This window comes from Triticum urartu, chromosome 2A (assembly GCF_056163025.1).
Source record: "Triticum urartu cultivar PI428250 chromosome 2A, HENAU_Tu73, whole genome shotgun sequence".
NCBI lineage: Eukaryota > Viridiplantae > Streptophyta > Magnoliopsida > Poales > Poaceae > Triticum > Triticum urartu.
Genome location: NC_141874.1, coordinates 592024501 through 592037445, shown reverse-complemented (window position 1 = coordinate 592037445; position 12945 = coordinate 592024501). Strand labels below are relative to the sequence as shown.

The 12945-nt window shown below is 45.4% G+C and overlaps 1 protein-coding gene across 5 annotated transcripts in view; it reads left to right on the top strand.

Annotated features, from left to right (window-relative positions):
* Positions 1-556: 556 nt before the first annotated feature.
* DCL4 (dicer-like 4) overlaps positions 557-12945 on the top strand; it is a 28285-nt gene continuing 15896 nt past the window's right edge. For 2 of the 5 annotated variants that reach the window (XM_048702326.2, XM_048702327.2), the window contains exons 1-5: positions 557-792; positions 1706-1883; positions 2060-2170; positions 2484-2624; positions 10612-10684. In XM_048702326.2, coding sequence (XP_048558283.1) covers positions 719-792; positions 1706-1883; positions 2060-2170; positions 2484-2624; positions 10612-10684 — 577 coding nt within the window. In that variant the 5' untranslated portion in view covers positions 557-718. Of the gene's footprint in view, positions 793-1705; positions 1884-2059; positions 2171-2483; positions 2625-2674; positions 2697-2719; positions 3573-10600; positions 10685-12945 lie in introns of those variants that run through there. The other 3 variants (XM_048702328.2, XM_048702330.2, XM_048702329.2) reach the window with 3 other exon arrangements.

The following is a 12945-nucleotide window of genomic DNA, read 5'->3' as shown; positions in this document are numbered from 1 at the left end:
CAATAAATGATTGCATTTTCTTAGCAATGTGGGCATACACACATATGTGCTCTTTAGCATTTGAATTATGACATCCCCTCTGGTAGAGGAAGCAGTAAACTGCTGCAGCGGTTGCCCAGTACGGAGCATCGGGGATGCTTTATCACTGAGAGAGGTTACAGAACCATCTACTCGCATTCAAGTTTCCTTAAAAAAATTGCTCGCATTCAAGCCAGCAACATCGAGCCGCTGGACCTGTACTGTTCTACCGCGGCTCCGCACGCATGACGCTGATCACCTGGGCCCAGATGACTCCTCGCCCCCGCACGGCCCACGGGCTAGATCCTGCCTGCGTGTGTGTGCCGCACGCACAGGACGAGGAGAGCCCAATGACAGTCTCGTCTCCGTCCTGCCTGTGTCCCATCGTGCCTGTGGCCCCAGCCGTCAGCGAGCACGGATTCGACCCGTGGGTCCCACGCTTCCGCTGCGCCCTCTCGTGCTCCCCGAGCACCCTTTCCCCTTTGGACTCGACACGACCCGCTCGGCCCCCTTGCCTTCATCACCATGTGCGGTTTTTCCCATCTCCGTCTCGCCGACTGACTCCTCGTCCTCCCCGAGCAGTCCTTCTCCCCCCGCTTTGCAGCCTCCTCCGCGGCGCCCAGCAGTTGCGCCCCGGGGCACACAAGAGAGAGAAAGAGGAGAGGGAGAGGGAGCCTCGCTTCCGCGCGAAGCTTCCGCCATGGGCGACATCTCGACCGCGGCGGCGAGCGCGGGGGAGCGCAAGCCCAAGGACCCGAGGACGATCGCGCGCAAGTAAGCGCCCTAACCCCCCGCATCCTCCTTATGTTCCCCACCTCATTTTTTGCATTTCCGCGGTGCCGCGTATGCTTCGGATTTGTTTTGGGGCCAAGCAGCGGGGCTTCCGAGCGGAACCAGAGTCAGTCGCCCCTGTTTGTTTCCCGAAGATTTCCGGCTCTGGGGGTTGGTTCATGCCTCCGTTGCTGATTTGGGAGCTCTTGGAGGTTTTAGATGGGCTTCAAATGCTTCGTGATGCGCTTGTTGTTTTTGGCTGTTGATTATAGATAATGTTAGATTTAGCAGTTCGTGCTCTGCAGTCCACTGTTTCGATTTCTTCCCCATTTCGTGTCGATTTATCTGATTAAGTGACCCATCAGTTGTGATTAATTCTAAATTGCTTCCAGTTTAATTGCTATCTGCGTGCACAGTTTAATGCTCCGTGGACTAGTTGTTCGGAAAGCGATCCCCATTCTTAATCTATACGATTCGATCCTGTCGCAGACTTGCTTTGGGAAAGCTCTGCCAATCTTCCCAGTGGTCGCTCTTCAGTTTTTATGATAACGGTAGGTGGGGCACATCAAACCTGTCGCAGTTACACCTTGACAATGCAGGACGCCTGCTAAAAGAACATGCCGATGAATAAATGGACTAATAATTGACCGAGATTTCGTGGTGTCTCTGCAGTACCTCGCATCCCTAGTCTGGCGACATCCTTTTCTTTGATAGAATCCCCAGTGCTGTACTTTCTGCTACTCCGCCTTTATTTGTCAGTGTCACGAGACGAACAATTGGCGGTGTGTTGCAAAGCTTTTGTTGATCAATGGTTACATTGTGTCATTAAACTTTACTCAGATTGGATAACAACATTATATCTTACTCTGTTTCATTATACAGATTTTGGATAACAACATTATATCTTGTGCTTTAGGTATCAGCTGGATCTCTGCAAGAGGGCTCTCGAGGAGAACATCATAGTGTACCTAGGCACGGGATGCGGGAAGACCCATATAGCCGTGCTGCTCATTTACGAACTTGGCCATCTCATTCGCAAACCCAGACGTGATGTCTGCATCTTCCTCGCCCCAACAGTCCCCCTTGTTCTCCAGGTTGATTACTGTCTAACTTTGCACACATCACATTTTTAGGATAAGTTATGTAATTGGGCACTCGACTGCATAATTTCTCTCGAGGTTATAACTGCATTTTCCAGACTGAGCACAACTGTACATGTTTAATTAGTGCTCTTCTTCTCTGAAAACAAAACCGCTCTCCTTTTTTACAGCAAGCGACGGTGATTGCTAATTCCACCAATTTCAGAGTTCAAAGTTACTATGGGGATGGTAAAAACCCAAGAAATCATGAGGACTGGGAGACAGAGATGGGGGAATCCGAGGTAAGGTTTGCTCGACATTCTCCTTGCAGGTCAATCACAATGATATTCCAGCTTGGAAAATGTTGTAAGGGGCTATTTGCCTTATCATAAATTAGTTTATGACGCCTGAGTACTTAGCTAACTTTCACCCAGAGATAAATGAACACACCCGTGTAATTTCTTGTGAATTAGAGGTCTTTAATTCTGCGTACATGTAAACAACAGACCCGTCAGTCTAATAATCTGCACATCCATTTTTGTCAAAATATGATAGAGTTTTGTTCTATGTGCATAGTTTTGCACCTAATTTGCATCACTTTCTATGCCACTGCAGGTTCTTGTAATGACTCCCCAGATTTTGTTGCATAGTTTGCGGCATTGTTTCATCAAGATGGACTCAATTGCACTTCTGATATTCGATGAATGCCATCACGCACAAGCACACAAGCGGCATCCATATGCACAAATTATGAAGGTAGTGTCAAGATCTTCTTCCTGCAGTACAATTTGCAATGCACAGACTATCTTCATATGATGGAATAATTAGGTTTGTCATTTCTTGACCACCCAATGGTAGCATTGCATCATTGAATTTTCTTTGCACTTGAACTCGTCTCAATAAAACTACTCCCTCCGGTCCTTTTTAGTTTGCATATAAGATTTGACTGAAGTCAAGCCTCGTAAAGTTTGACCAACTTTATAGAAAAAAGTGCCAACATTCACAATCTGAAATCAATACCACTAGATGTGTCATGACTTAAAGTTACATATTATATAACTTTAGCATGGCCGATGTTGATATTTTTTCATATAAATACAGTCAAACTTTGTGAAGTTTGACTCCAGAGAATTATAATATGCAGAGTAAAAAGGACCGGAGGGAGTACACCCACATGCCACCGTTGTTAATAAAACACTATTGGAGTTTAAATTGTTTGGTGCATGCTGATGGGAGAATTCATGCGTGTAGGTCAAGTTTTTCTAATAAATGGAGAATTAAATGAAAATAACATGTCTATGTTACTGGTTCGATATCTCCATATATTTGGTCATCAACCAATATATATGTTGGTCGACATATGTGTCATTGTATGTTTACCAACTAAGGATCACTTTAAAACTATAATTATTAAGATAACACAAACAAGTTGAATACTTGTCATCCATACTATTCAAGGATAATTATGCTGATGCCTCACAACAATACGATGTTTGTACATGATTTGTTTGGCCGCGGAGTTACGCTTGGGCCACCTGGGATCACTAGACAATGATTTGCCTATGTTCAACCCCTCTCGAGACGGTTAATGGCCCTACTCTTGCTTTGCTTGGATTATATCTCGAGATGGGAGTACAATTGCTGTTACAATGAGGGAATCTGTCGAGTTGATATGCAACTCGATGACTACTATGGACGAACTAGGTAATGACTCTAGATCTCTAGGGTTTCTGTCTCTTGTGGAAATGATCAAGTTGCTCCTCTTTTGTGGCCTTGGCCTCCTTTATATACCTATGGTATGGCGGTGGCCTCATCTCCTAGTAGGCATCCCCCTCCATGCATAAGTAGGATTCTAGACTATTCATGAGTAGGACTCGTGGTCTCTTTCCAAGTACCCGCAAGGCTTCCTTGTAGGAACTAGGAACATATCCCAACTAGGTTGGTGAGCTCCATGGGCCCTAGGGCTTGCATATACCTAGGCATGTATACGACATATACAGTACATGCATATGGTAGAACGACTACTCGTCTTACTGATATTGTTCAAAGAACATGTTGTGCATTGAATCATGAACTCACAAAATTATAATCATCATTATGATTAACTCTTGCATATATCTCCAACAATACACGCATAACACATACTCGTTGAATGATTAGAAATACATAATAAAGGAATGTTCCTCTTTGGATCGCATGGTTCTCAAAAGACAAGTATAGGGAAGACATAGGATTAGAGTGTCATGACTTCTTGAATCCTATAGGAAGTCGAAGCATAGGAATTTGCATCATACTCTTTGAATGTTCCATAGGTATCTTGTGAGAATATTGAGAGAAGGTGCATGCAAGGTACAAAGGAAATTTTTAACCAGATATATCCTTTTGCTCGAAATCCTATGAAATCGGGGCGTAGGGATGCAATCCATATGAGGTTCCTATGGATTGAAATCCTCCAAAATTCCTAGAGAGATTCCTCCACTCAAAGAAGCACCAACATTCATGTAACTACGAGAGTATGCGTAGCAAGTTACACATATTAGACTTGCATATATTAGCCATGTAATATCCTGTTATATATGGAGGTTTGTACATATTGTACCACACATATGCGTGCTTATATAGCCTATGGTCTCATGGGAATATACGTTGCATATTTCCCGCATGGTATCAAGGCCTAGAGTTTTTTCTCTGCGGCCGCAACTCGTACTTTGATCAGTTTCAGCCTTTTTCTCTATTCTCTTATCAATTTCGTCTGATCTCCACCTCGTCATCGTTGCTTTCCATATCACTCTAGGAAGGGGACATCCTAGTTGTAGATGAAGGCATCACCAGTATCACCTTGCCTAGCTCGCACCTCATCCAAATCAAGCCTCCTGTTGTTTGCTTGCCTTCTAGGGCGTGCAGCAGATCAGGACTCCTCCCTTAGGTTGCGCCATCATTGTCGATTCTAGGCCGTTCCCGCCTTCAGACCAGCGGATGCAATTGTCTCCTTGAAGCCCTCAACATCCTCCTTGACCTGGCCTGTGCCACTGACTCCGCTCACCCTCGCACGACCGTCGTGATTCTTGGGTCATCTCTGTCTATCAACCAGGTCGTTGCTCACATTGTAGCCTCACCGGCCACTGTTGCCCTTCCTTCCCACCCGCGTAACTCCTCCTATCCTGTGGCCAAGCGAGCCCCACTACATGTCTCCATTCTCAGATCGAGTTGAGCCAGTTTGCTCTATTCTAGAAAAATTGCAATGTCTTCGTCATAAGACTTCATTCCCACCCCTTATTGCCCGATGACTTTCGAAGAGTTAACTACCACAGAGTTCGTCGCCCGCATGCGCATTCACTTATGTGGTCTTTGTCTCTTGGGTGTTCTCTTCGGTGAGGTCTCCTGTCCGTTGTGCCATGTTGCTCCTGTCGAGCCTACGCTATCAACTCTTGTCCCGGGTGCCACTCGGCATTAGATTGTTGCTGCCAAGGTTGCTGATGATGTTGTCGTTGTTTACTGTCATAAGGTCAAAAACGTCTTACATTATGGGACGGAGGGAGTACAAGGTGGCTATACTCTTATCATTGTTAGGAAATACACAACTTGTATTTCTAGGTGGCCCTAGGCCAGTATATATACATGTACAGGTGCGATACAATAAGCAGAAAACCCGCTACAGAACAGGGAAAATACAAGTACATGGCTAAATATATAACTTAACACCCCTCCTCAAACTTATGGTGGATCAACAACACCGAGTTTGGAGAGATAGAAGCCATGTTGTGCTCTAGTCTGGGCCTTCATAAAAAATCCGCCAACTGTAACTTGGAAGGCACATACTAAAGAGCAATAACCTGATCCTGCACACCAGTGCGCACGAAAGAAGCATCAACACCAATATGCTTGGTGAACTCGTGCTTCACAGGGTCGCGCGCAATGCTAATAGCGCGTGTATTGTCAGAGAAAACCAAAGTGGGTGTAGAGCAGAGTATGTGTAGTGACAGAAACACCAAACTCCTGAAGTAACCACCATGCCCGAGTCACCTTTATTGTCAAAAGAGCCATAACTCAGCCTTTGCACTCGAATGGGAAACTGCAGTTTGTTTCGTTGTCTTCACGACAATGAGAGAACCACGAAGAAAACACAGTAAGCAGAAAGTGAACGGGTGATCCGAGCCTAGCCCACGTAGCATCTGAATAGGTCTAAAGCTGTAATGAACCGGAGCAGGGAAAGAACAGACGGTGAGAGATCGTGCCACAAAGATATCGGAGAACACAAAGGAGGTGACTAAGTGAACCGAAGTGGGAGCAGAGACAAACTAACTCAAAATATGGACTGGATAAGAGATATCCGGACGAGTGACAACTAGATAGATAAGACTCCCAACAGGATGACGATAAGACATCTGATTGGACAATGAGTCACCATTAGTAGCATGGAGGTGAACGCTGAGCTCCATGGGAGTCTCAATAGTGCGCTCTGAGCGTGTGTTCGACCGTGATCGGACCCACAAGTGGAGCTCCATGGGACCGCCTGGACCGTGCTCTAAGCGCGTGTTCAACTGCTACCGGACCAGCCTTTGGCCATCTCTCTGGGTTCGAGGAAAGGGGCGAAAGGCGTGAGTTGTGGGTGTGTAGCAATGGAGAAGGCAGGAAGAAGGGTGAGATTGGAAGTGGAGGAGGAAGGAGGAGGAAATTACCCTCTTTTCCCCTTCCTCTACCCATCATAGTGAACCGAATCGAAGGGTTCTGCGGCATGCCACATGTCCCACGTCCTTAGCAGTTTCCCATTCACAGATGTGGGCACGGGGATCCAGGCACTATCATCATTTCGATGCGAAACCGATGGGTGCCTCAACGACCCCCCTTACTAATATGTCAAGACAAGCCGGGGCTGGCTCGTGACGTTCCCATTCACATAAGGCCTGACGTTAAACATCAGTTTGCGAAGCCGCGACTTCCAAGGAATCCCCATGCTACAACACCTTGAGGTTGCACCAGCTCAGACAAGCCCCACAAATAGAGTTAAGCCCGAGGCCTCGGCTAGGCACAAGTTTTGACGAAGAGCTCCGAACTCCTGGAGCCCTCGCTATTCGCCCCCATCAACAAAGATGGCATCTCAAAAGTCTCGTGATGGGCAGGCCCAAAGGGTCCTTCAAGGCCGAGCCACCGAAGGACAAGCCTTGATAACCAGCAAAGAGACAAGGAGCTCGCCTGGGTTTCTCTTTCCTGAAGACTACTGATGGTATAATACACCAGGGGTGGCTTCTCGAAGGGGAGCTCAACAACAGGCCTGCCACGGGGCCCAGGAGGCCCACCAACGATCTGGCAATAAGGAGCCTGGAGGATCAAATATGCATCTAGAGACTATCTTGGTCCCCAAGTCAATATGACGGCGGCCAGATTGGATCACCTCATGTAAAAGGTGGGGCCTAAGGGGCTTTCATTCCAATCTACATTCGTAGAACAATACTCTTGGTAGACTCATACTCCACCCCTCATTGTAACCCTCGCATGAGGTATCCCACCATGAATACAAACACAAACAGGATGTAGGGTGTTACTCCTTCCCGGAGGCCCGAACCTAGGTAATTTCTTCGTGCGTCGTCAGGTCTGGTACTCCCGGCCATGTTTGCTACCCTACTAGGGTACTGACGGGTTTATGCACCGTCACTGTTCCCGCATATAAAAATACAATGAGCACAACAAAGCTTGGGTAGGTTTGAGCTTGACTCGATCAAGTGAGTTTGCACTATAACAAAATAATGTTCACAAAAATAAAAAAAAATGATTAAGTTCAACCAAGCTTGAGTAGGCTCAAGCTCAGCTCAGGCAAAATTACCTCCAAACAAGCCTTGTTGAACTGTTCAAGCTCTAGCTTGATAAGCTTGTGAGCTTGACCTGAAGCTCAAGCTCGGCTCATTTAGTGCTCATGCCGAGCTCAAGCCGATCCGAAAGCGAGTCGAACTCGAATAGTTCATGGAGCTCAAACCTTTTTTATAGCCCTACTTGTTTCCCTTCCTCCCGTGTTTGTCCCATCAAGTGGGCCGACAAGGTTAAGGCTCGCTCTAATGGTTCTCTTGAGCGTTACAAGGTTTGTCTTGTGGCTCGTGGCTTACAACAGGAGCATGGTCATGACTATAACGAGATGTTTGCTCCTGTGGCCCACATGACCAATGTTCGCACTCTTCTTGATGTGGCTTCTATTCACCACTTGTCTATCTTGTTATGGATGCAACTTGATTGTATTGCATAGCCCATGGGGCAAATATATAGTACAATAAGCATAGAGTACAAGGAAGAGAATCTAGACTAACACGAATAGGTAAACGAACCTAGACTAGTACTAACTCCCCCCCCCCCCCACCCCCAATGACGAGCATTGCATAACACAAGAATATATATTATTTGGAATCTAATGGTTTGAGCCAAAGGAGGGTAGCGAGAAGATGCATTAGAGGAAGACAACCCATCACGAGAAGATACAAGATAAGTATCAAATGAAGATGGGTCTAGAAGACAGACACATCAAGGAAATGAAGCATTACACAAAAGATCGTAGCCGAAGAAACCGGTGGTGAAAGAATCTCGACGACAAGAGAATGGGAATACATTTATGACAATGCAAATGGAGACCACAGAAGTCCTATAGAATACAACCAGGACCGGAAATGCTGCAAAGTGTACAGAAAAGGACAAGGACCAGAAAAGAAGGCTGATAGATAAATGTTTGGTGACTAGTGTTGAAGTGCATATGTGGATTGCCTAGCCCTTTCCACTAGTTCGGACTTTTGGTTGCGTTGGCTCGTGCATGAAGCTTAACATCTTCTCAGAGCTAAGGTCTTGAGTTCAAGTCCTGGCTTTCACAATTTATTCAAAAATTGCTGCTGCCCCCATAGGCCTCTTGAGCCATACCTCTGAGTCTATTCACGTGTTGATTTCTCGCGTCACACGTGAGAGGGGGTGCTTTTGGACACAAAGGGCTAGGCAATTCCCACTAGTCCAAAACTCCGAACTGATGGAAAGGGCTAGGCAATCCACATATACACTTCAACACCTGTGACGTGGAAAGTCAACACGTGGATAGACTCAGAGGTATGGCCCAAGAGGCCTATATGTGGACACAAAGGGGGGACAACATTTTTAGATAAATTGTGAAAGCCAGGACTTGAACTCAAGACCTTAGCCCTGATACCATGTTAAGCTTCATGCACTAGCCAACGCAACCAAGAGTCCGAACTGATGGAAAGGGCTAGGCAATCCACATATACTTTTAACAACTAGCATGACAGATAAACATGGAAGAGCAGCGGACTTGGTGGACACAACGGAAAAATAAAAAGCTGGAAGCTAGGAAGCACACACGAGCCAATAAAGCAGGAGTCATCATGTCTGTAGGAGAGGCTGTGCAGGTGAGATGCCGACAAGGAGCAGTAAAGAACAATAACTATTGACGAGCACCCAACACCGATGGTTGGTGCATGTGCGAGACCGAGTCAATGAAATGACCACCATCAAGAATCATCGAATAGCGCGGGAGAGAAAGGACACCCGATGATGACATTGTACCTGCCATTTTCTAATTTTTTTGGTGAAGAAAACTAATCTGCCAAGGGGCCCTGTACGGGCCATGCAACAGCACTAGGCAAGCATTGTAGGGAGAGCAGCGTGTGAGTCAACAGGCGAGCAGTCCTATGAGTTGTCCTTTGCTGTAGAGGTGCAACATGAGCAAGGAGGAAAAGGTGCGAGGAGGCCGTCGACCAGGGATGGCCTGCAGACAATGGAGGTCACCGGAGCTCCAATCGGCGGAGCCAATGAGAGGCGACGTAGGAGGGTGCTGTCTCGCCGTAGGCCCAATCTGAGCCAAGAGGTGATGTCTAGGTGCAGGGAGGCATCACGAATCGTGGGAAGGGAGGTTGTTGGAGATGTGAGGGCGGCAGGACTGACCTGGAGGACGACGACACGTCGACCAACACCATGTGGGCATCAGCCTTGGTGGAGCCGAAGGGAAGTGCACGACATTGAAGGGCCCGAGGCAGCGGTGCAACCAGCACCAGACGGACTGGTGGGAGGCGTGGGAGGTTGGCTTCGACCTGGTGGAGAGAAGAAGCGCTCATGAGCTGGCTTGGTTGTATTATGGACCATTAATCTGATGGCCACTCGTTTCCTGCTTCTTTGTCGTCATCTCATCATCAAACAGTGTCAGTGTCATGCAGATATTCAGTCTCACCACGTTGCTAGTTGGAAGTTGGAACAACTAGTTGACTTTAATTACAATAAGCAGTTAATTAATGCAGAAGCTGAATGACTGCTAATATGTGTTGAATACTACCCCTTTAGTTTCCTAGAAGATGCCACTTTTGCATTGCAATATGGCTTTACATTTGCACCATCTAAATCTCACTCACACCACTAGTTTGCATTGCAATATTTCCATTGAACCTAGCAAATTATATATTCTGTAGATACTTTTTGAGACAGTTGTAGGCATATGGTTTTCAAGTATCTGTTCCCAATATTTTTTTTGTTAAATATAGTAGTCAGAGTTTCAAAAGTTTGACCCTACCTATGTCTAAAATGACAGGCTTTCAAGGAGTATTGTTTAACAAATTCAGTGAACGGCAGAACTTGCAATCTGAAAAACATGTTTCAGGAATTCTACATTAATAACGTTGTTTCAGGAAATCATATACCTGAAACATTGTTTATGAATTCTACATGATAACTCTGTTCAGTCTGAAAAACATTTGTAGCATTGTTTCAGGAATTCTACAATAATGACATGGTGAAGCCCCCTCGCATTTTTGGCATGACTGCTTCACCAGTAATGGGAAAAGGTAATTGTAATCTAATGTCAGTCCTATCAGGAAACATTTCACAGTTATGGTTTTTTAATTACCTTTGGTGGCCAACCACATTCTCTTGCAATCGTGATATTTGATCTCACCTTTTGTGTTATCTGAGAGTTAGGACATAGTATTGCTCTCTCTTATTTGCAATTAAATTTGGAGCCATTATTTTTTCCTCTAGGAATTATTTATCGCATCGTAAATGTGGCCAGATTTTCTAGATAGTTATGTGGATCTCCTTGAACAGAAATGCACATCCTGTTTTCACTTCAATAGCATTTTTGTGTACCTTAGGACTTAGTAGTTCGTAGTCATGTTGGCATAGGATAATTATTGTTTTAATTAGTGTAATCCTAGTTAATAGTCTTGCGCTTTTTGTCTACCTTTTTTCCTGAGGTCAGTCTTCTATATGTTGATGGCATGATCATCAGTGGAGATGAATTTGAGTTCATTGCCTTTTAGAAGGCCTGTCTTAGCGAGCACTTTATTATGCCTGATTTTGGTCCTCTTCGCTGCCTTCCTGGATTGAAGGTTCATCTACCTCCGGTGGCTTCTCCATATCCCAAGAGAAAAGAAGGCTCGTCTTAGTTAGCAGTTTCTTATGTCTGATCTTGGTGCTCTTTGCTACCTCCTTGGATCGAGGTTTCTTCTACCTCCGGTGACTTCTTCATATCCAAGAAAGCAGAAGGCTTGTCTTAGTGAGCAGTTTCTTATGTCTGGTCTTGGAACTTTCTTCGTTACCTCCTTGGATTGAGGTTTCTTCTACCTCTGATGGCTTCTTCGTATCCCAAGCGAAAAGAAGGCTCGTCTTAGTGAGCAGTTTCTTGTGTCTGATCTTGGTCCTCTTTGTTGCCTCTTGGATCGAGGCTTTTTCTACCTCCGATGGCTTCTTCATGTCCCAAGAGGAAAGAAGGCTCGTCTTAGTGAGCAGTTCTTATGTTTGATCTTGGTCCTCTTCGCTACCTCCTTGGATTGAGGTTTCTTCTATCTCTGATGGCTTATTCATGTCCCAAGAGAAGTACATCCAAGATCCTCTTGCTTTTCTTACTAATGAATGTACGTTAATGGTTGACTCCGATGGAGCTCACTGTCCACCTCCCAAGCTTCTATTGGTGAGCCTTTTGCTGCTCTTACTGATGAGTGCATCGTTAACTGTTGAGACCGATGGAGCTCAATGTCCACCTCCAAGCTTCTAAGGTGAGCCTTTCCTAATCTAACTCGTTGTCATCATCATGTTGACAGTCTTGTCTATCTAGCCGTCATTCATCCAGATATTTCATATCAAGTTCACATTCTGAGTCAGCACTCCCCTTCAGGTTCACTATGGTCACCTCCTTTTATTTCTGCGAGATCTCTCTTGCATCTTTTCTTTCAATGCTCCAGTTTGCTAAAGCTTCATGCTATTCAAATGCTACTTGGATTAGCTATCCGAAGGGCTGCCAATCGCATTTTGCTTGCTCATTGCCTGGAAGACAAAGAAACATACTGTAGTTTCCTGTTCGAGTGTAGAGGCGAATTGCGAGCTATGATTCTCTTGACAGTAGTACTGACTTGGCTACAGTGGTTGTCCGAGGATTTTGGTGTTTCTGTAACTACACCAACTTCTCTTTGTCTGACAATACATGTGTTATCAACATTGCGCGCGACCCTATGAAGCGTGAGCTTACCAAGCATATGGAGCTGATGCTTCATGCGGTCCCGTGCAGGATCAAGTGATTGCGCTCTTTAGTATGTGTTTTCCCAGCTTCAGTTGATGGATTTCTTCTTGAAGACCCAAACTAGAGCACAACACAGCTTTTACCTGTCCAAATTAGGTGGTGTTGATCCACCACAAGTTTGGGGGTTGTGGGTTTTAGAGTTGTATATGTTTTTCCAGATATTAACTACATAATCCCTATTATATACTTATAAGAGATTTTTTGCATATCTACCACACCTGTACATGATTAGCTACGTGATCCCTATTATATATAAGAGTTTTTCTGCATATTTGCCACCTGTACGTGTGTGTGTGTATATATATATATATTGGCTTATGGTCTCATGGAAATACAAGTTGCATATTTCTCACAGTTATAGCCACTCCTTGACGCCTTTTGCTGTTATGTCTTAATCCTTCTGATCTGCAAGCCTCTTCTCTTGTTCCTCTACCTGCTTGTTACAATGTCTATTGCCAAAGGCACATGACACTTGTGATACGCTATTGGTTTGCTGGGACTCTTTTTAGCGAGCAATGGTAGGGGAACCCC